The sequence below is a fragment of the Cyclospora cayetanensis genome, unplaced genomic scaffold (genome assembly GCF_002999335.1).
Source record: "Cyclospora cayetanensis isolate NF1_C8 unplaced genomic scaffold, CcayRef3 CcayRef3_contig_242, whole genome shotgun sequence".
Taxonomy (NCBI): Eukaryota; Apicomplexa; class Conoidasida; order Eucoccidiorida; family Eimeriidae; genus Cyclospora; species Cyclospora cayetanensis.
The window spans coordinates 1-22,575 of record NW_020312195.1 but is presented as its reverse complement, the minus strand read 5'-3'; the positions used below and the strand labels follow the sequence as shown (position 1 = coordinate 22,575).

The 22,575-nt window shown below is 54.2% G+C and overlaps 5 protein-coding genes across 5 annotated transcripts; 2 read left to right on the top strand and 3 right to left on the bottom strand.

Annotated features, from left to right (window-relative positions):
• On the top strand, nucleotides 1-1,196 carry LOC113147493. Its single transcript, XM_026338251.1, has 4 exons — nucleotides 1-152; nucleotides 374-476; nucleotides 686-775; nucleotides 1,014-1,196. Exons 1-4 carry the CDS (start codon nucleotides 1-3, stop codon nucleotides 1,194-1,196), a joined length of 528 nt encoding a protein of 175 aa, XP_026194036.1.
• An 862-nt stretch (nucleotides 1,197-2,058) lies between these two features.
• LOC34624617 lies at nucleotides 2,059-8,035 on the bottom strand. The gene is made up of 8 exons (XM_026338250.1): nucleotides 7,967-8,035; nucleotides 7,847-7,897; nucleotides 6,392-6,706; nucleotides 4,892-6,319; nucleotides 4,553-4,711; nucleotides 3,790-4,347; nucleotides 2,631-3,555; nucleotides 2,059-2,369 (listed from the first exon to the last, which is right to left on the bottom strand). The coding sequence occupies exons 1-8, from the start codon at nucleotides 8,033-8,035 to the stop codon at nucleotides 2,059-2,061; spliced, it is 3,816 nt and encodes a 1,271-aa protein (XP_026194035.1).
• A 1,961-nt stretch (nucleotides 8,036-9,996) lies between these two features.
• Nucleotides 9,997-12,544, top strand: LOC34623244 (proteasome subunit alpha type-6-A). Its single transcript, XM_026338249.1, has 5 exons — nucleotides 9,997-10,256; nucleotides 10,359-10,435; nucleotides 10,953-11,633; nucleotides 11,826-12,028; nucleotides 12,416-12,544. The coding sequence occupies exons 1-5, from the start codon at nucleotides 9,997-9,999 to the stop codon at nucleotides 12,542-12,544; spliced, it is 1,350 nt and encodes a 449-aa protein (XP_026194034.1).
• Nucleotides 12,545-13,405: 861 nt separating this feature from the next.
• On the bottom strand, nucleotides 13,406-13,930 carry LOC34623243 (adenylate kinase isoenzyme 6). The gene has a single exon (XM_022736372.1). The coding sequence runs from the start codon at nucleotides 13,928-13,930 to the stop codon at nucleotides 13,406-13,408; it is 525 nt and encodes a 174-aa protein (XP_022591436.1).
• Nucleotides 13,931-16,476: 2,546 nt separating this feature from the next.
• LOC34623241 (DDB1- and CUL4-associated factor 13) lies at nucleotides 16,477-20,513 on the bottom strand. The gene is made up of 13 exons (XM_026338248.1): nucleotides 20,403-20,513; nucleotides 20,030-20,155; nucleotides 19,714-19,816; nucleotides 19,380-19,576; nucleotides 19,137-19,206; nucleotides 18,846-18,955; nucleotides 18,511-18,559; nucleotides 18,303-18,343; nucleotides 18,009-18,148; nucleotides 17,457-17,582; nucleotides 16,970-17,164; nucleotides 16,694-16,769; nucleotides 16,477-16,563 (listed from the first exon to the last, which is right to left on the bottom strand). The coding sequence occupies exons 1-13, from the start codon at nucleotides 20,511-20,513 to the stop codon at nucleotides 16,477-16,479; spliced, it is 1,431 nt and encodes a 476-aa protein (XP_026194033.1).
• Between the last annotated feature and the right edge of the window lie 2,062 nt (nucleotides 20,514-22,575).

Here is a 22,575-nt window from a genome sequence, read left to right as displayed (position 1 = left end):
ATGGTGTTTTACGAGCTGCACATACTGCTCTCGCGTCGGGTGGGGAGGGCAGAGTTACAGCAGCTGCTGCAGCAGCAACAGCAGATCATTGCGAAGCATCACGGCAGCCTTTTGGAAGTAAGGGATCTTGGATTCAGAGAGACTGCCTTCAGGTAATGCCAGGTGCAATTCTTATTACACGCTTGCTGCCGTTCGGACTGCTCATGATTCCTCCACTGATGCAGCTGCAAAGTTGGCTGGTGCGCACAACACAGCCTTCAGGGCTGACGAGATGTATTCAGCAGCCGCGCCTCTCTGCAGCAGCATGGGACGAAGTCGGCGGCTGCAGATGCATACTGCTGCCGCTACCACTGCTGATATTCCTGCGACACAGAATCAAGAAGGCGCGTGAATCTCCCGCTTACTTTGGTCGAGTTGTCGCCATCGCTTTTGGTGCGAAGCCGACAGCGGTTGCAGAACTGGATGCTGCTCTACAGGTATGTATGTGTGTGTGTATGTATGTTTTTTTGCGTATATGTTGTTTTTTGTGTGTAATTGTGCGCTTTTTTTGTGTGCTTGTGCGAGCACGCAAAAATCTGCAAGCACGAAAGTAGAGAGGATAGCGTAAAATCATGGTGCTGCATGCGTTTCCTGCTCTGCGCCCCTCTGGAATCGGCTGCTCGTGAACCCCTGTGCTGCTGCGCAGGCAACAGGAGGAGTCTTACGTCACACGACGCAGAAGCTTCGCTATCGCAGCAATTTCCTGACATATAATTGCTACAAACATCGCCCCGAGGTGAACTAGCAGCATGCGGTGTTGCGGCAGTCGCCACATAGCCGTGGCGAGGGCAGCACAGTTGCTGCTAGGATTGCACTGAACTGCTGTTGGGGTGGACTTAAGAGGCGATCGGTTCCAGAAGGCCCTTGAGCCAGCTAGCTAGCTAGCTCGCCGGTAGAATCACCCAAAGGGAGGTGGCTTCCCTGGTCGGTAAAAAGCGGCAAGGTATACATACAGCCCCTCTGCTGCCTAGGAGCTTCCAGCCCGTCAACCGACAATGGCAGAGAAGGAGAGACAGACAGAGAGCGAGAGGGCAAGCAAGCGAGATTGCGCTCCTGCCACGCCGCCTTCCCGCGTATGCAGCAGCGGAGGTCAGGGGCCTTGTCAATTGCTTTCTAACAAACCGATTTGCACTGCCTCGTGTGGGCAACTCGAGTAGGAACACCCCTAAACTCCCTTGCAGCCTTGCCAAACAACACCCCACTAAGCAACTGCACGTAGGAGTTTCCTACAGCCGCCGGCCGCTGCGCAGGCAAGTGCTGTATTCCTCTAAGCTGCCACAATTCCGCTGCACAGCTACCGACCGCTTCTGCGGGCAAGCCCTTTACGCTGCATGCAGACAGATGCATGCAGCAACGACCTGCGAATGCACACTGTATATACGCTGGCTGCAAATTCGCACCGCAGCAGCAGGGAGCCCCTGCGCCTAGCTTCGTCTTGCGGCAAAGCGTTAGAAGAACGAATGCGTGTGCTGCAGCAACTGGCTGCGCGTTACATAGCTCTTGCGGATCACTACGCACTGCAGATGGTAGCTAGCTAGCTAGGCAGCACTGCAGCTGGTAGCTAGCTCACTGCGCACCACTGCAGCTGGTAGCTAGCTCACTGCGCAGCACTGCAGCTGGTAGCTAGCTAGCTCACTGCGCAGCACTGCAGCTGGTAGCTAGCTCACTGCGCAGCACTGCAGCTGGTAGCTAGCTCACTACGCAGCACTGCAGCTGGTAGCTAGCTCACTGCGCAGCACTGCAGCTGGTAGCTAGCTAGCTCACTGCGCAGCACTGCAGCTGGTAGCTAGCTCACTGCGCAGCACTGCAGATGGTAGCTAGCTAGCTACGCAGCACTGCAGCTGGTAGCTAGCTCACTGCGCAGCACTGCAGCTGGTAGCTAGCTCACTAGGCAGCACTGCAGCTGGTAGCTAGCTAGCTCACTGCGCAGCACTGCAGCTGGTAGCTAGCTAGCTCACTGCGCAGCACTGCAGCTGGTAGCTAGCTAGCTCACTGCGCAGCACTGCAGCTGGTAGCTAGCTAGCTGGGCACCACTGCAGCTAGCAATTTTGTGTAGAAGGAATTGCCGTCTAAGGCCTCCAGGAGTAGCGCGAGTCTCTGTGCTACCTGTGGGCACGCAGTGGCGGCGCACGGCACCGCCTGTAGCTGCTGGTGCTGCTGTTGGTTGCTGTAGCAGCTGTGGTGACACTCTTCAGCCACGCGTGCTGCTGCTGCTGCAGCACGTGGATTGTCATGAATGTCTTCCTCCCCAGTCCCTGGCAGTGCTGCAGCAGCAGCTTTCGCAAGGCAAACAACTGCCACACCAGCGCGCCGCGCGTTGAAGTGGATTGCTGCAGCAAAAGACAAGCAGTGGAATCTTCACGAGCTTCCAGAGGCCTCGCTTTGCCAAGCTTCTTACCTGTAGGAAGTGCATGCTGCTGATCGCCCGCCGTGAGCAGCACACTGCAGCAGCACACTGCAGCAGCACACTGCGGCAGCACCCTGCAGCAGCACACTGCAGCAGCACACTGCGGCAGCACCCTGCGGCAAGACGGAAGACGGCGAGAGTCTTTCTGTGGAGAAGCCTCGGCACAACACCAGTCAGCACTTACCCTCTACAGTCTGCATGCATCTCCGTATCGTGGCAGTGGCAGCCGATCCTAGGACTGGCTGCAGCCTCAGCTGCTGCATGCGCTCCCTCGGGCTGCTGTGGCTGCTGCTGTCGAAGCGCTCGAGGGAGCGGCGGGGAGTTCGAGGCGTCTGCGACGCACTCCTGCATGCTTCTTGCTCCTGCTGCGATTCTTGCTGCTCTGCAGCATCAGGCACCGAGAAGTCTACCATGAGGGGATCGTTTTGCTGCAGCAGCAACAAAGGCTGCTGCTGCAGTCCTGCAGCAGCCGTTGCACGCCGCAAGACATGCAGCAACTGCAAAGGTGCTCTCAGCAAAGTGAGAATGTGTGATGCTGCGGCAGCATTTAAGGCGAAACTCAGGGGTGAAGAGGGGATGACACCTGCTGCAGCTGCTTCTGCTGCTGCAGTGACCCCACCAACACCACTCGCGGCTGCTGCTGCTGCTGCTGCTGCCGCTGCTGCATCCGATTCGGCAGCCGCTGCTGCCTCTGGAGACAAAGGAACGAGCAGCACAGCCAGCAGCAAAAGCAGGTGCTGCACATGCCGCGCAGCAAGCTCCTCCGTGCTGCTGCACTGCAGCAGCAGCCGCAGCAGCGGCGCCTCCGTTGCGTAGATACACTGACCCGCATATGCATGCATCCCGTGCAGCAGGTGCAGCAGCTCGTGCCTAGCTGATAGCACTCTTCCATAGAACTGAGCGAGGACTGCGCTGCTGGCAGCGCCGCTGAAGCCTCGCCGCTGCTGCTGGAATGCAGCAGCCAACACAGGGGAAACTTCCGGGAGGTGCTCAGACACCAGAGCAGCTCGCCGCAGCTCCAAGGTGAATGCAAGAATCGCTGAAGCAGCTGCAAGGGCCTGTTCAGGCAGAATAGTCGGAATGCCAGCTCGAAGGTTCCTCTGCTTTAGCTGCGGCAGGAGAAGAAACTCATAACGCAAGGCAGATGCAAGACAGGAGACTCTCCCTCGTGTCTTCCCCTCACCTCCCTCCACCCCGCATGAGTGCGAGCACTCTACCATATACATGCAGGCAGCACCAGCCGAACACACAAACGCCCCCGAAAGAACAGCAGCAGCAGCATCGGCGTCAGCAACAGCAGCAACAGCGGCAAAACAAATGCGGCTAAGGGATGCTTCACGGACCTGCATGCAGGAGAAGGAGAGCGTTCTTTGGGAAGCCGTCTTGAGGATTTCTGGAGCTTCCTCTAGGGAGATCACGATTTCGCTGAGTGCTGCATGCTGCCGCTGCAGTGAAAAGAGATCCGCATACAGAGCGGCATACCCCGCCCTTACCCCTGCTGTCAAACTGCTACTCCTGTTGCTCTGCTTCCCCCTCCTGCTGTCGTGGACAGATTCAGAATCGCCACTTACATCCCGTAGCACTGCGCGCATGCGGGTGTGCAACTGCCACGCAACGCCTTCGTTATGCCCTGGCAATGCTGCTGCCGCAGGCTGCTGCGTTCTGCTGAGGGAGTCTTTCCCCTGTTGCTGTTGCTGCTGCTGGCAAGCCGTCTGAGGACCCTCCAGTGCCTTCAACAGCTGCCGCTTGCTCTCGGTAATACCGCTGCTGCTGCTGCTGCTGCTGCTGCTCGCAAATGCTTCCTGAAGCAAACTGTTGAGCAAAAGAGGATCGACGTGTGCCAGAGGGGCGTCTGCCCTCCCGTAGAGAAGCCGCAGCACCGGCAGCAGCCAAGGCTCAACCTGCACGAAAAGAGGAGGTGTCTACACACGTAAGAGCAGCAATAAGACGCGCTCGCTGTAGCAGTAGCAGCAGCAAGAGCAGCAGCCTTAACGGGGAGTGTCCGACTCTCTAGAGTGGTGGCATGAGCCTTAGACCGCATTCACTCAGGGGCAGAGAAAAGGGGGAAAGACGCAAAAGAGGCAGCAACAACAACAGCTGTTGTACCTGCAGTGAGAAGAGCGCGCGCAGTGCTGAGATCCGCTCAAGAGCAAAGCCTTGCTGCAGCGTCTCGAGCAGCAAAAGATGCCGTCCACTCGTTCTCAGCTGCCGAAGAGGCATCACAAGCAAGTGCTGCAGCTGCAGAGTTGTAGGCACGAGCTCCAGCTGCTGCAGGATTGCCTTCTGCGCTTCCGATCTCGCCTCTCGATGCGCCACGTGCTGCTGTCGAGAACTCCGAGGAGAGGCGTCTGCCTTAGCCAGCAAGAACGCGCATGCAGCGGCATCTTCTGCTTCGCTTTCGCTGCCGCTCGTGCAGCGTTTGAGGCTGCTGCTGCAGGTGTCGGCCTCCTCTGCAGCGAGCGCAAGACGCGAATGCCCCCCTGCCTCGAGCACTGCATTTACAGCACGCGTTGCGTGCTGCTGCCGCTGCTTCTGCCGTCGCAATTCGCAACATGGAATCGAATGCCAACTCCGAAAATGCTCGTAGATCTGCTGCAAAAAGTCTGTCAGCAACACAAGCTCAGAAGTGCTGCTGCTACTGCTGTTGCTGCTGCTGGGGCCCTTTGTGTCAAATGCTGCTGCCTCTGCAGCACGCCGCTGCTGTGCTTGCTGCTGCTGCTGCCTTGCTTGCTGCTGCTGCTGCCTTGCTTGCTGCTGTTGCTGCTCAGCCTTTGCGAGCTCTAAAAGCGCAGCAGTGATGTTCAAGCAGAAGCCGTCTTCTCCACCTGCAACATCCACTGCGGCTGCTGCAGCAGCCGTGTATGGACAGTCGTTCAGCAGCAGCTGCAGCTCTTGCTGCTGCTGCTGCTCTCCCCTCGACCCCCCTGCATCTCGCCGCAGCGTTCCAGCTGCATCTCGCAAGGCTGCAGCCACTGCCACTGCATTTCCAGTGACTGCCGCGTCACACAGACACTGCCGCAAGACACCCCACCAGCAGCTGCTGCTGCGTACGAAGCCTGCCGCGGCTGCAGTCGCATCTGCGCAGGGAAACTCCTGCTGCCCGTCCAAGCTTTTCCCGCAACACAGCAGCAAGTCCACATGCTTCAGCAGGGGGGCTGACGCATGCAGCAGCAGGAAGCGAAGGAGCTTTTGCTGCACCAGATCGCCGCGCAGTTCCGCGTGCTGCAGCCGCTGCAGCAGCAGCCGCAAAAGCGCCCCCGTGACTGCCGACGCGTCGAGTGGACATGTCTTGCTGCTGCAGTCGGATGCCGCCGCGTTGAGAGCAGCCTCTAGAATCTCCGCCGTCTCCGTCCAGCAGCTCAGTCCTCCGCTGAGCTGCTGCTGCAGCCACAACAGCGTGGGGGGACGAGTGGAGGGGGAGGCGTGTCGCGCTGCGCTCCCTGCCTCGCTCAGACAAGGCAGCGGAGGGAGAGGCCCCTCAGTCGCCAAGGCTGCCGTTGCTGCAGAAGGCTGCAGCGCGTCGTATGTGTCGCATGCAGATCCCCACTCCTCATGAAGCGCTTGCAACTGCAGCAGCCGGATGTGCTGCAGCTGCGCCGTCCACTGCCGCTCCAGCAGCTGCACAGCAAAAAGAAAAGCCTCAAGACTGCGACTCCAAGGACCTTGTGCAGGGCGTAGCTGCTGCTCCAACCACCGACCCCACCCCCCCTTCGTCGCCTCCTGCTGCTGCTGCTGAGGCTGCTGTTGCCGAGGCTGATCGAGCAGCAACTCCGCCAAAGAACGCGGCAACAAGCCATGTTGCTGCCGCTCGGTAGCCGCTGCTGCAGCGGCCGCTGCAGCAGCGGCTGCATGCGTTGCCACGCCTATAGGGACGGGCTCCCGGCGCAAGCGCCCTTGCTGCTGCTGCTGCTGCTGCTGCTGCTGCTGCTGCTGCTGCTGCTTCTGCTGCTGCTGCTGCTTCTGCTGGTGCAGTTGCTCCTGCAACGCCTGCAGCGACGTACCAGCAGCAAATGCGCGGCTTAGCAGCAAATGCAGCAGGAGGACTGCCGAAGCTCCTGCGAGGAAGGCACCCACCGCATTCTTGAGGGCACCAGCTGAGAGATGCAGCAGCCGCAGGCAGCCATTTATCTGCAGCACTTGAGGCAGCTCGCCGCTGTTGCTCCTGAAGCTGCACAACGGTCGTACACGCTGCAGTAGCGGACTGCCATCGCCAGCTCCCAGTGCCACAAGCAGCCGCTCAATCACCCACGCCTCGCTAACCTGCAGCAAGCAAGCAACACCATCACAATCACCATCATCAAGAGGAAAATCGGCAAAGGCAGGTGCATCCTCCCGTGAGAAGCGCAAAGAAAACGCAGAAAAGACACCGAGCAGAAAACACGCAACGTGCAAAGCCCTTTTGCTACCGCTGTCGCAAGAAACACCAGCACGCGGCAATGCAGGCCAGCCAGCTAGCCAGCTAGCCAGACAGCCAGACAGACAGCTAGCCAGACAGACAGAGACACCCCCAGTATGAAAACAGCAACTTGAACTTCCCGTACAAGGCGATGGCGGCTCTGAGTGCTGCTGTCAGAGATGGAGCTAACTACGCGAAAAGGGGGAGGAGCAAGCTGCCCTGCTCCTATAGTCGCTTCGCTGCTGCTGCTGCTGCTGCTGTTGCTGTTGCCGATCTGCGGCTCCAATTGCTGCACGCAAAAACACATAAATCTTTTGGCCTCGCACCCACTAACAGCTGCAGTATCAGCAGTAGTAGTAGTATCAGTATCAGCAGCAGTAGTAGTATCAGTATCAGCAGTATCAGTATCAGCAGTAGTAGTATCAGTATCAGCAGTATCAGTATCAGCAGCAGTAGTAGTATCAGTATCAGCAGTATCAGTATCAGCAGCAGTATTAGTATCAGCAGTATCAGTATCAGCAGCAGTAGTAGTATCAGTATCAGCAGTATCAGTATCAGCAGCAGTAGTAGTATCAGTATCAGCAGCAGTAGTAGTATCAGTATCAGCAGTATCAGTATCAGCAGCAGTATTAGTATCAGCAGTATCAGTATCAGCAGCAGTAGTAGTATCAGTATCAGCAGCAGTAGTAGTATCAGTATCAGCAGCAGTATCAGTATCAGCAGCAGTAGTAGTATCAGTATCAGCAGCAGTAGTAGTATCAGTATCAGCAGCAGTAGTAGTATCAGTATCAGCAGTATCAGTATCAGCAGTATAAGTATTAGTATCAGCAGTATCAATATCAGTATCAGCAGTATCAGTATCAGCAGTATCAATATCAGTATCAGCAGTATCAGTATCAGCAGTATCAGTATCCGCAGTATCAGTATCAGTATCAGTAGTATCAGTATCAGCAGTATCAGTATCAGCAGTATCAGTACCGTCACCACCAAGACTACCCCCCTACCTCTAATATCATTTTTTCGAGACGCATGAGATCTGGCCCTTGCTGCTGCTGCTCTTGGTGCTTCCAAGAGAGATGCTGGATAGCCATTCTGTGGAAGCGGCGCGCCTGCTGACTCTCTACTAGCTGTTGCTGCTGTTGTAGTACCTGCACAAGCCGTTGCTGCTGCTCCTCCTGCTGCTGCTGCTGCATCTCGCTCTTTGGTGCAACGCCTATCCGAAGGGACAAGGATAAAAGACTAGCTGCTTCCTGCTGCTGCACGCATGCACCGTCGCTACTCTCGCTGCTGCAGCTGCTGCTGCGGTGACTGCTTCTCGCGCTGCTGCTGCTGCGGCTGACGCTGGGAGAAAGCATATACTCCTGAGACTGCTGATGCATCAGCTGTAGCAGCTCTGCCCTGGCCGCTGCCTCCTGCCTCTGCTGCTCCTCGGCAGCAGCAGCAGCACGCTGAAAGAGAGGGACAGACAGAGACAGAGAGAGAGAGATAGCGAAAAAAACAAAGAGGATCTCCACAAACCGCAATCGTTTAAACCCCCTAAGAGGCTGATGCATGCTCTTAGTCAGGTCGCCTACCCCGACAGTAACAGCAATAGCAATAGCAGTAGCAATAGCAACAGCAACAGCAATAGCAATAGCAACAGCAATAGCAACAGCAATAGCAACAGCAACAGCAATAGCAGTAGCAACAGCAACAGCAGCAGCAACAGCAGTAGCAACAGCAGTAGCAATAGCAATAGCAGTAGCAACAGCAGTAGCAATAGCAACAGCAATAGCAATAGCAACAGCAGTAGCAACAGCAGTAGCAACAGCAGTAGCAACAGCAATAGCAATAGCAACAGCAACAGCAATAGCAGCAGCAACAGCAATAGCAACAGCAATAGCAACAGCAGTAGCAACAGCAATAGCAGTAGCAACAGCAATAGCAACAGCAGTAGCAATAGCAATAGCAACAGCAACAGCAATAGCAACAGCAATAGCAATAGCAGTAGCAACAGCAATAGCAACAGCAGTAGCAATAGCAATAGCAATAGCAACAGCAATAGCAACAGCAATAGCAACAGCAATAGCAATAGCAACAGCAACAGCAATAGCAATAGCAATAGCAATAGCAACAGCAGTAGCAACAGCAATAGCAACAGCAGTAGCAATAGCAACAGCAATAGCAACAGCAACAGCAGTAGCAATAGCAATAGCAATAGCAATAGCAACAGCAAGAGATACCTGACGGCTGTGCTGCAAAAACAACAAGGAACTGCTGCCAACAGTCTCTCTCTCCGAGAAAAAGCCCTTTGAGAGATGCAGCAAAAGCAGCAGCGCTCCACACTTTTCATCCATTTGCTGCACACGCCTGCTGCCGCCGTCCTCGCCGCCTCTTCGCGTTCCACCCACAAACTCCGCGCATGCAGACTGAAGAGCAGCAGCATGTAAGGGCAGCTGCTGCACTTCTAGCTGCTGTTGCAGCTGCTGCAACTCCGCGAGGACGGCAGCTCCGTCCACTGTCTGCATAACACATCAACAAAAAGACTCCCTTTCACTGGCTTCGACTGGAGTAGCGCAGCCTAGCCTTTCTACTAACTACAGGCTTAGGCTGCCACCGATGGTGTTGCTGATTTTGCTACTGTTCGTCCCTCCGTCTCTGGACGTGCCCCACCTACCCCAAAGGAATGATTTTGAATCCCTTCAATCATAAAATCAACGGCTCTCTTCTTGTTGTCTGCCGTCACAGCCGCGTCGCTGTCGTCTGCACGACTCCTGTTGCTATTGCTGTTGCCGTTGCTATTGCTGTTGCCGTTGCCATTGCTGTTGCTCGTCAAAGGAATATCCAAGACACGAAGAAACTGATGCTCCACGTATTCCGCAACCAGCCGCTGGATAGCAGCGGCCTGCTGCTCTTTGAAGGCAGAGCTCGCCATCGTGATTTCGGTTGGCTTTGTTGTTTCTGCTGTTGCTGTTGTTACATTGCCTATCGACACTGCTGCTGCTGATGGTGATGCTTTCGAGGCAGCGCCTTGCTCCCATCAGTCTCTTTAGCCACATGCACAGGCAGCAGAAACTGTACAGTCGCGGCAGGTGCAGGGGCCTAGCCAAACAGGAGCTCAAAGACGATAACCACGACGTTCGCTGCGACGAGGGGTATTCTAAGATAAGTGCGGATGGAGAAGAGCAGCAGGGCGACTTGCATGCGCCACCCCCCTTCCTCTGCTGCAGTAGGAGAAGCCGCAGCGGCAGCAGACACTGAGTGCAGCCGGAGTTTCCTGAGGAAGCGCTCAGCGTTCAGAACTGCAGCAGCATTCAGTAGCAGCAGCACACACTCCAGCAGGTGCAAGAGACACAGCGCCATCCTCACTGCTGTCGCCGCTCCTGGAAAGCCCTTCGTTGCCGTTGCCGTTGTCGCTGCTGCTGCTGCCGGAAAGTCGTGAAGTGCTGCAGGTTATAGACCGCTGCTGCCCATCAGAACGAGTCTCCCTGTCTCTCTCTCTCTCTCCCTGTCTCTCTCTCTCTCTCTAAAGTGCAGGGCCTCTGTTTCATCGGCCACTGCAGCTGTTGCCGTTCTTGCAGGTGTCGCTTCTGCTGTCGGAGCTGCTGGCGTTGGTGAGATGCGTCTGCGCGCCGTTGGCTAAAGAGGGGGTAGCGCGCAGGGTTCTTGGTGTTTTGCCGGGGAAGGTGAGTTTCAATGGAACCGAGGAGGGACAAGACACCAAAAAAATGTATTTCTCCGCAGGATCTTACAAGTCGTGCCACTGCGGGGGGGAGTGTCGGCAGCTGCAGACATGCAGACATGCAGCGCGGCTGCTGCTGGTGCTGCTGCTTGTGTATCCCGCAGGGGCATCTAAGCGAGCTGGACTTGTCTTGGCCCCTCTGATGATGCATCTGCCGATGGAATGCTGTGTGTTTATTGTTACAGACGCTATCCTGGAAACGTTTTCTACCCGTTGCTCTGTGCGGGTGCCGTCGCCGCTTGCCCAAAGGCCTCTGCTACGGCTGCTGCTGCTGCTCGTGCTGTTGCCTAGCCGCCGTTGTTAAGCCGTTATACGCCGATACCTCCTCCGCACCGATTGACGCCTTAAGCAAAGACAGTCCTGCTGTCGCAACATTCACTTCACTGCAGGTTCAACGGTGGCAGCAGCAGCAGCAGGGGGGTTTGCAGCAACAGCCCCTGGGGCAAAAATCTCTTTTTGTGCCAAACGTCGTTCGCAGCGACATCCACAAGGATACTGCACCGATTCAACGGCGTTATCGCTGGCTGCGGAGGCAATACGAGGTCCGATCGTGGCGATATATCCTGCATCCCCGGAGAAATCAACTGCAGAAACTACAACCGTCCAGCACGCCGAGAATTTTCGTGTGCGTGTAGTGCAAATGGCGAGGGGCTCAGGGCAGGCGATGTATGACCGCCACATTACAATCTTCTCCCCCGATGGCAACCTTTACCAGGTGGAGTACGCGATAAAGGCGGTGAAGAACTGCAACTTGACCTCGATCGCGATCAAGGGAGAAAATGCAGCATGTCTAGTGGTGCAGAGAAAGGTGGGGCAGCAGCAGCTCCAGCAAGACAAACTGCTCGACCGCTCGTACGTTACATCCGTGTATTCGCTTTCAAAGGGCATCGGCAGCAGCCTCATTGGCATTCAGGCAGACTGCCGTTCTATGGCCGTGAGGGCACAGCAAGAAGCTGCAGAGTTCGCCTACAAATATGGATACAGTATGCCCCCAAGGGCGTTAGCCACAAGGCTGGCCGATCTCAATCAAGTTTACACCCAGTTCGCGTACATGCGACTGCATGCATGCAGTAAGTCCCTCTACACACTACAAACCCTCAACAAAGGCAAGCCTTGCACATGTATGTATATATATATATGCATATATATATGTATATATATGTATACATGCTTCCACCCCTCAGGTGTGGCTGCTGATCTTCGCATGGGATGGAGGGTTTGAGATCTCCGTGGCTTGCTGCACTTGTGTGTGTGCAATACAGCTGGCGTCATAATAGCGATCGACGAAGAGGATGGACCGCAAGTCTTTAAGTTCGACCCCGCGGGTTTCGTTGCGGGCTATCGTGCATGCGCTTCGGGAGCCAAGGAGCAGGAGGCCAACAATTTGTTGGAAAAACTCCTCAAGAAGAAGAAAACAGAAACACCAGAGCAAGTTATCCGACTTGCCATTTCAGCGCTTCAGCAGGTAAGCTGCATGGTTTTGGGTATACCCTGAAGACCGCACCGCCTCTATTCAGAGTGCACCATGTGTGGTTCAGGCACCAACTATCAGAGGCGTGAATGCTGTTTTGTGCTGCCTCTGGTATGGGGGGTTCATGATGTGTTGGCACATATCTATCAGGAAAGTATTATTTGGTGTGGTTTCGCGTTCACTTCAATTTTTGTTTGAGGCGTCCCTATCTTTCTCTTTATGATCTCTTGTCGCAATCCGGGAAACTTCAATGCTCTTTCAACGCCCTCCGCCGAAGTCTTTTTTTTTCATGTATCATGTTGTCCCCCTTCTGCTTCTACGAGTGCCGTATTATATGCGTAGTCGTGTTCCTTTCTGCGTTGTTGTGTCGTCTTTCTTAAGGTGTTGGCATCGGACCTGAAGGCTGAGGATATTGAAGTGGGAGTGGTATCTAAGGCAGAACCAGACTTCCGTCGGCTATCCGAGCAGGAGATCGAGGCCCACCTCACCGCCATCGCGGAGCAGGACTAAACACCAGTGGAGCACAAGATAGAAACGCATCGACGGTTTCGCTAAAAATTATGAAAACTGAGAATGTGCAGGGGCTGTATACGCATTGTGTCCAATAGTATACATGCATCACGGCGCGTATGCATACAGGACACAAGCCGATAATGCACACATATAATTGTCCACCGTAGTGCTGTCTATTTATATAGATCGTTTTGAACCTGCTGTAAAGCTAGCTTAACTTGCACCGAGGAAAATGATGCAGAACTCCTACACCAGTGCCATCTGGTATCTGCATGCCTTTGCACAACTCACCATATATTTGCATTTCCAGACCACTAATTACTCAGCCCAAACGCTAGATTCTCAAGATAGTTACGCGTCCCTGCTCTGCTGCTGCACCTGGAGGCCCCTCTCAATACACGCTGCTTTGCATGAGGGATGGGATGCATCTGATTGCTCGCCAGTCAAAAGGCAAGCAGTCAGGTGGGGGAGGCCAGGGTGCTGTTTTGCATTGCACGGGGCCCCGGAAAAGTGCAGTGGCACGTATAAATTAACCATCGAATGTGTCGCAGCGCCGAATGGGTCAGGATTAACTGCAGGAACGTTAAAAGAAAACTATGCTGCGAAAGATTACACCAAGTTGGGGTATACATCTTAGCCAGCAAAGGGGTAAAATCGTACACGTAGGCAGAAGAACTCATAAAAAGGCCTCGCCGCCGATGGGAGCCGCAGTGTGGTGTCGGTTTCCAATTGAACCTCCATGCTTTAAGATCGGCGGAGGTGAAATGAATCGGCATGAACCCCAAAGGAAGCCCCTTCTGGATTTGTGTCTGGGCTCTCTTCGACGAGTGGGAACCCACCGTCCCTCTGCAGTATGTGTTATTGGCCGCATGCTACCCCCAGAGCTGCCTGATACTTCTGTGTTGCCACTGCAATGTTGGTAGTAAGGTCATCCATGACATTGCTTTGCAGTTGTGTAACTTTTTCTTCCCCGAATGTTTCTGTTGCTTCATCGAGAAGGACTTGGAAAATCTCCGACTGGACGTTTTCCTGAATTTTGCTTTCTGAGTAATGTCGAGCTGCGAGCCGGTCATAAATAATGTGTGTTTCAGCTCTCAGGACAAACACCAGAGCAAACCAAGAGGGTTCCATGAAATCGCATGAGTGGAAATCCACGAGTTTACCTCCCGAGGAAAGCAGTTCATTCAATCTATCCGCCACCTTATCCTCGTCAAAAATGCTGCACTTCAGCTCATCGTCCCATTCCTGAAACAATGATTCGTCACTAATCAACTTTCCGACATTTATGTGCTCGAGGTCGAGATCCTCAGCCAGCTGCTGGCAGAAAGTCGTTTTCCCCACGCCGGGAGTGCCGGTCACCAGAATATTTGGCCGCCGCTGCATCTTCAAAACCGAATAAGAGATGTACACGGGGAGAAGAGCCAATGGTCCAGGAAGTGACGTTACTTTGAGCGGGTGTGGGCCCCCCGCAGGCAAGCCCCGGGGGTACTTCCGCGGAGCCTCAGAGTTATCGCGGGTTTCTTTCAACTTGTCTACTTTTAAATATTAGACGAAGTGCAGAAAACCCTATTCGTAACTGCTTTGATTTTTCTGGTCATCGCTACTAGTGCGGGGCCCCACACTCTAGCAGTGTTCAACACAACATGGGCCACCCAGCAATACAAAAAACAACCCGCAGAGCGGAGTCGCTTCGATACCTTGCTGCACTGAAAGGGCTGCAACTACATGCACTGTAGCACAAAGCCCTCTCCTGCTCTTAAGAAGATAGTCGAACTACCGGAGAACCGCGCGCAAGTGCACTGATGACCAAATAAATTGTTCATCTGCAGATTCAATGGTCCATCAAACAGATGAGATCTAATCCACACATGAAGCCACAAAAGCAGTTTAATGAACAAATAAGTGGCCCAGCTGTTTGTACACCTGAGTGGGTCTTTGTAGTGTTGAATTATGTGTAATCTGTGCGATACGCTGGTAGACACGGGATATTCTAGGAATATGAGGGAATAATATGATGAAGCTTTTGCTATTCTGTGCCTTATTCTACTTTGCTTTGGCCGATAATGAAGATTCATCTCAGATTGGGGTAGAGCCGCCGTCTCTTGAGCATCTCAACGATGAGGAAAGGGAGGCGGCCGAGGAGCTCTGGACTTCTTTTACCGATCTCAAAGATGTCCATGAGGTCCGATCAATATTAAACTATTGGTTTCCTTATGTCTACTAAAGACTGCTACTAATTATCTTCCTACAGAAATTCCAGTCCGCATTCGACTTATCCCAGACTATGTTCAATGAGATCCTTGGCGACCAGGGCCACAACGGAAGCAGATTCATGCAAGCGAAAGAACACTCCCAGAATCCAACTGACGAGGAAAAAATAAGGTAGAAGTAGAGAAACACTGCAGTTTACAATAGCCTTAAGCCCCTAAACTCTCACAACACAGGAAAGGCGGTTATGCTACACAGCCGCCCCGAGAGCCTCCGGAAATGAAGCTCCGGATATTCGTATGTGTCATACTCCTTCATCTCATTGGCCTTCTGACCTCGAGCTTTGTTCCACCCAGGATGGAGTCGACGAAGAAGCCAGAGAGAAGAAGGCAACCGAGGAAGCCCAACTGGTACGTCTTTCGCTGAGATTTTTTCTATTAGTCAAAGTGCATACCTTTCATTGCTTCACTGCAGGTGCTCGCCAGCAGATTACAAGAAACAGTAGACGTGCGTTGCGCTCTGACAGCTCTGAACGGGCAGACCCCAAACTAAGATAATGCTTCTGCAATCTCAGAGCGAAATCGAGGAAATGGCTCGCGAACGCCGGGAGGCCCTTAGTGCGTTCTTATTATATATTTCCTTGCAATTCTGAAAAATATGCTGTACTTCTGCTTTGCCGTTTCCGTTATTTCTTCTGCCCTTTAGGTGACAACCGCGTGGCGGTGGCAACCGACGCATTGCTGGTAACCGTTTTGGCAGCGGATTTCTCGAACAACACGCGTTTCTGTATTGTCAGCCTCTTGTTATTTCGGCTGTTTTCTTCGTGTTCAGACATCCATCGCTGCAGCAAAAGCTAGCCAGCCGCCAACGATGGAAGAAAACGCTGAAACGATAAACCGCCGTGTAGCGTCTCACTCAAATCCGGGAGCCCATCAGCCACCCCCACAGCCAACGCACTCTACGGGGCGGTTGCCTTGCGGGAAGCAGCCGGTCTTTCGCCAGATGCAAGCGAACGGTAGAATGATGATAGCATTGCTGCATTGTACCTAGCTGATATATTTTTGCTCAACTTCCGTCGTACTTGGGCTTTGATGATTGAACAGGACCTGTTGATTTTTCGGCCGAACATGAAAGCGAAGTTGAGACACAAAAGGAGGCCCCCAACGAGGCGGAATTGACGCCAACCGAAGAAATCAACGGCGAGACTTTAACAGTAAGGCCAGACCCTCGGACTGAAACAGCTCCTAAATGGCCCCCTTGAGAGTAGTGGCACTCCACTTTTTTCACTGCACATGCTTTTGCACTTATATACATATACACTCTCTACATGCAGGTTGTCGCGCCGTTCAGCTCAACCGTTCCCCCAGCCCTTAGAGATAACCCCCCACCCCCCCAGCCCGAGACTGGAATTCCGAATGGCTTCTACGGGCGCTCTAGGGCCTTCCTTTAAGCTCGTTCAGCATTCTCGAATGCCACGAACACGATTCCCCCGTTTCACCCTCTCCGAAATTCAGCAAGCCATGAAGCCCTTTCAGCTTGCGTTCCCACTGCGTCTGCTCCGCCTCAGAAAGAAGCCTGCGACTTCCTGCCTCATGAGCTAGCTCCTTTTGCATGTAGCATTCAATTCACGTTCAAAATCTCGTGGAGACGCAAATCCCCATACGAGCTCTCCTTGGAAGCTCTTCGACCTGCGTTGCACTTCCTGCATCCATGTCTGCCTTTTACTCCACTTCTCTGTAGATTGCCTTCTTGCGCTCAGGAACGCGCTTGTGATGGCCAGGCTTCGAGTGAGCAATGCGGTTGTCCTCCTGGGGAACATAGGCAGCCCCAGAGATACAAACTCCCACACTATACTGTCACTACAGAGTGAAAAAAATAAGCCAAGCCACGACTAAATCGCCACAACGCGAGGGCGCAGATCTCCATATAACGACTCACCCTGCGTTTCACAGATTCCTTCATTACCCGCTTCTTTTCCTGAATCTTCTTGATTAGCTTAGGCACGTGATGGTGTCTGCAGCAGCAGAATCGCCGGCTCGGAGTTTTGGTTTTAAGCACAAACCTGCTTCTCTAAGCTGGCGTTGCTTCGCAGATACTGCCACACTAGTCCTACAAAGCCTACGGCAGCCTCTGACTCTTGCTCAAACTCTACCCACCAAGCCAACCTGCGCAACGCCCCCGTCACAAAGCCCCCTGCTCAGCTGGTGCTCTGACCTCGCAATGCGTTTTATTTCCTGCAGATGCCCGTATTTCTCCTGTAGAGTCTTCCTATAGTTGACGGCAGCCCTGGCTCTGTACGTTTGAGGGCCCAAAGGGGCCGCTGCCTCTGCCTTCCACACGCGGAGGCACATGTCTGCTGAGCCGCTAAGGACAAATCGCGCGTCTGCGGAGAAACGACAGCTCAACACGCTGCAGAAGCAGCAACACAGGGACCCCGGGAGATAACAGTTATAAGTCAATAAGATGCAGATGCCTATGGAGATGCGAGAAAATGAATAGCAGAAAGCAAAACCACACATGGAAGGGGCAAGACGCCATGCCAAGAACACAGAACTAGAGTTACACGGGGAACAACCAACACGCCCAAACGCAGCTGTTGCATTTGTGTATGGCTGCTAAGAGGCCTGTGTCTTAGGTTGGGCGTCCGCAGGAATGGCAGAGAGTATGATCGAGGCAGAGAGCAGGAAATTACAACGCTTACCTCTGCATTCGTCGAGTGTGATATATGTCTCTGCTCCTGCCATCATCAGCCTTAAAGATGCGAATTGTACCGTCAAAAGAGGCCGCGACAAATTCTTTCCCGGTAGGCGAATAGTCCACGTCAAGTCTGAGTGGCAGTACAAGACACCGTGAACAAGCTCTCTTTCGATCTGATTGAGCTTGATTCTCTCTTTCCTGCACATGTGCTGCACGCTCTCTGTTTTCCCTCTGCGTCACTATCTGCACTTGAGTACAAATGCCTCAATTCAAGTATTTGCGGCTATGGCACGAACACGAAAACAGGGACTCTCGACACCCCAACGGTACTGCTAGGAGACCCGTGGGAGCGGCTTATGGGAAGCTGCACTCCATGTAGACCTGTCGCACAGTACATGGCTACAGCTCTCATTCCTCAGCATCGGCTGCAATCGCATCTGCGGCTAATCTTCAGATGCTGTTGCGGTCCCTTTGAGGGCTCCATACGGAGAAGCGCCTGACACTTAGAGCTGAAGGGGCGACGTGTCGGGATTCAGGTGTAGAGTTTTTGGCATACACAGCGTTGACGAAATCCTTATGAACTCTGAGGGCTTCACTGAGCTTGCGCATGTCATAGGTGTAAAGATTGTGGTCTTCGTTCGCCACCGTAAAATTTATGGGCTCCATCGGATTCCAGCTAATCGCATTCGTCCTCATCTGCAATCCCAAAAGTACCCACAATTGCACGGCTGAGGTGTATCGATCGCACGGAGAAACGAAAGTCATCGCAATACGCAAATCACCGTATATCAGCTTACTGAGCCGCTATGCCAAGCAAAATGAGCAGTGAGCTCTGGTTTGAGGGACTGACCTTCATGAGCACTCTACGGATTGGGGTGTTGCCGCGGATGTCTGAAGCACCAACGAACGAACCCTTCACGAATGGCTGTCTGTAAGTCCTGCCTCACAGACGATGCCTCAAGGGAAAGAGTGGCAGAAGACCAAGCGCCACACAGGATCAATAAAGAGGAAATGGAAACATCTCAAGTTGCGAAAAATGCAAGCCTAGAACTCCTTACCATACAGGGCGACCGAGTTCCCACTAAGGCCGGCGGCAAAGACAGAAGTCTGCGAACAAACTCGCCGCAAAGTTCGCAAACAAAGGCACAGTCAGCTTCCAGGATAGGCCTAGCCACAAAAAGCGGGGAAAGGCTTATCTGGCGCTCCGCGCACATTCGAACCTTCATGACGTTTGTTCGAATGTCATCTCGCATTACTCAACCGGATACAGAGGACCCCGGCCGGGAGAAATGGGTGGCTAAAAAGCATATACAGACAGATGAATAGTGCCACTCCACTTCAGGACAGATGGCTGGAAAAAAAGCTGTCCTGCTAGCCAGCCTCGTAAACGAACCTCCGATGGATTGAATCGAACGCAGTAGACGGCGTCAGAATCCCAGGAGAAGGTCTGGAGAGGCGTCGACCTGTGGGGCTCCCACAATTGCACCGCCTCCCCAGTGCTCGCTGCGCGCAAACACATCCTGAATTCCAAGTTCATCCGTCGAGCGGCTTTTAGAGGCAAGTCTAGCCTTCAGAAAGGCACATATTATTGACGCGGCGGAAAGGACACAAAAAGGCACGGCGTCCCGAGGAGGCTTGAAACTCTCGATTCAGACTTGGTTCACGCACGCAATGAAGAGCTTACCAAAGAGGTGCCGTCGCCAGTGGTAATCCAGACTTGTCACTGGGGAGTCTGTCGTGAACACACTGACGGGCTGCAAGCAAACAAGCACACGCAGCCTCAAAGATCCTTGAATCGCTCCCCCCAACCCCAGCAATAGGCGGTACAGACTCCGCACCTCGACGTCTAGCCGAATTCAAAACCCGCGCGAATGCCGGTCCTAAGGGCTCCTCTGCCTGCAAGAGAAATCGAGGAACGCTGGCTCACTTCTGGATCGATGCCACGTTTGTGGACAAGTTCAGTGCCTTGCAGCCGCTCCAAGAGGCCTTCATCCGTCTGCAGTCTTTCTGCAGCCTCACAGTCCAGCTCAGACAGGCGGGATCGGGGGGGGATTCGCCACTGTTTGATCTTTTTGTCGTCTCCTCCAGATATCAAAAACGCATCGCGCGGTGAAATCGCCAGACCTGAGAGGCACGCAAAAAATCAAAAGCGCCTCCCTCGGCGGATATGCATGTGGCGGAAAGACTCTCCCTGGCTGCTTCTGCTTCCATTGCTGCAAAAACAGCAGTTGTCGGTGTGTAGCAATGCAGGCAAGCAGTACCTCGAACGAATCCTTCATGCGCCTTGATATGCGCAGTGCAGCTCTTTCCAGCCAGGTTCCACGCACAGATCTCCCCGTTGCAAGAACTGGAAAAGATAGTCGCCTAAGACCATAAGAGCACCCACATGGAAATCGCACAGAATCACCGGTAGGAAGAGGTGCTACAGCAGCAGCTGCGCATCGCATGCATGCTTCTTTCCTCGTGAGCAGCCTACGGCACGCTGTGTGCATGACTGCCTCCGATATATATGTATATATATATATATATATACGGCAGGGAAGAGGACGCTGCGGGCAAGTAGAGTTCACGAATTACAGGATGCGTTCGCGCCTTCACAATCGACTTGACCCCATCTGTGTGGCCCTCTAGGGCAGCTAAAAAGGGTTTGGCGAAGATCTTGGAGAGCTTCGTTGCCACCAGTGCTCGTGCATACTCCCTCTCCTGCAGCAGTAGTGACAGCAGCAGTAGTGAGAGCACTAGCACAGCAGTCAGGATAAAGTGTACAGCGAAATGCGACAGCTCAACTGCAGGAGCACCTGTCTCACTTCAGACTCCCCAAGGCACCGCCATCGAGGCGGAATACGAAAAACAAAAGACCTCCGGGGAGGCTCTCTCTGTGTGCCCTAGCCGCTGGGGGAGAGGAAGCGGGCAGATGACAGTCATTCCGTGTTTTAAAATTTTCGCTCACTTTCTGAAAAGGGTGGAGTCTCGGATCTCGATTCGTGAAACAGCGGTGCAAGGCTCCAGGTCCTTCGGGAACCCCTCCGCCTTCATCGCGCTGTAGCACTCGCACCTTCATGCTGACGCTTGTGCAGTCGAATGGTTGAGGAAGGAAGGAGGGAAGCAGAAAGCAAGCTGTTGGCGCGGAAACGCGTATAGTCGTGGAAGGTTGCAGGGGGCAAGGGAGAACGAGCGGTGGCTCTGGGCGACGACCCCTACACCCAGCGCCTCCTATCCCCTGCGAGCCGCCTGTTGCTGTCGCTGCTGCTGTTGCTACACGTTTCTCAGCGTCGCTGCTGCAAGGGGAAGGCAGCTATGCCGGGGTTTGCGCGTTTCTGGCAGTCCGCCGAGTGTTCGACGTCCTCAAAGGACGAGGCGCAGAGCGAGATTTGGAGTTTGGAGCAAACGACTCTCTGCAGCAGGCCCTATAAAGCGTGCCTCTGTGTAGCGGCGTCTACGCTTTCGAGTCGGATTGGAGCAGCAAGCTCCAACTCGAAACCTTGAGGGGGCAGCTCGATCCTCAAGCCCTGCAATGCAAGAACGGCGAAGGCGCGTTCTTCGTGCTCCCCTACCGCTAACAGCGTCAAAACCACACTGAAACGTCGGGAAGAAGGTTACATAAGGGACTGCTCAACAGGTTTCTCGCGAGGAAGCGGAGGGTGAGAGCTGTGCATGCATGGGGCCGGCTGCTGCCGCTGCACTTGCCGCTGCTGCACAGAAGCGTCGGCGCCTCTCTTACCGCGGCTTCTGTTATTTCCTGGTGTTCCTCCGCTTACATTTTATTCCTGACCGGCACTTATTTAGAGACAAGCTCAACACAACCCATCGACACCCCCGCCGCAGCTCTGGAGTGCCACGCTGGAGGGAAGACAAGCACGCCTGCCGCAAGGCGGAAAGCAGCAGATAGGCAGCTTCACGTCTACACGCCCCCTTAGGGGCCTCGCAGGTGTACAGCCGCAGTACCAGACACACCACGCAAGCTCTGCCACTGCAGCTGCTGCAGCCGCTCATCACCAGCACCTGCCCTCCAGCAGCTTGATTCGTTGTCACTGAGAAGCGCCTTTGCGAGGGTTCGCCGCTACCCTGTCCCCCCTCCCCTTTGTTCTGTCTCTCCTCCCCCCGGTACCACCCCCTCCAACTTCCCTCCCAAAACCGCGTTCAACCCCCTCCCTGCCGGGGCCTAACACGGCACGCGAACGGCCCCTAAGGCTGACGCTGACCAAGCTATCGTTTTGCAACAAGACGATAGCAGCGGCAGCCAAAATCGCTCTTGCAGCCTGCCTTTTGCAGGCACTACCACTGCGCAAGCAGCAGCGCGTTTCAAGAAAGGCCTTTGTCTCTAGCCCTCTTGTGGCGAAAGCTGCCGCCTCCGCAAACCTCGGCAGTGACAGCCCTCTCTCGCTTGCAACAGCACAAGCGCAGCAGAGACAGAGACAGCAAGAAGCCCACTAATACCAATGGGTAGCGCAGAGAGCAGTCTCAAGGTTCACCAGCAGCTCGAGCTGCTGGAGTCACCGGACTTGCAACAGCAGCCAGAGGTGCCTCCCCAACTTGTCTCACTTTTCAAGCCTTTAAATGCCGCTTTATTTGCCTCCTTTATTGCAAATTTAAGCCGTCGGTGTCCTCTGCTGAGTCTCGTCTTCAGATCTGGATTCTGCCATATCCTTTGACTCTCTCGCGCTTTCCTTCTGCCCTTATCTCGTCTCGTCTTTACTCCTTCCTGCTTTTTTTGTAATGCGTCCACCTCCCCTGTGGCTCACACTGTCTAACTCCCTTGCTCCTGCTGCCTCCTGTGCGGCTGCTCGTGGAGAACTCTGGAAACCTCTGTCTGCGCCTTCTTCTACTTCCCTCCCTCCATAGCGTTTCTCAAAAGAAGACCAGTGTTTCTTCTTGCTGTCGCTCTCCTGTGTCGCATGATCAGTCCGCTTTCTTGAGCGCATGGCGTGCCTATTTGAAACCTCGCTTTCTTTAGGCCTTGGAGATCAGCCTGTGTGCCTAGTAGCTGCCCCCCCCCCCCCCCCCCTCCGCCGCCCCCCCCTCCCCCCCCTCCTCCCCCCCCCCTCCCCCCTCCCTCCCCCCTCCCCCCCCGCCCCACCTTCTTTCCCCTCATCCTCTCCCCCCCCCGCTACCTCTTTCTTCTC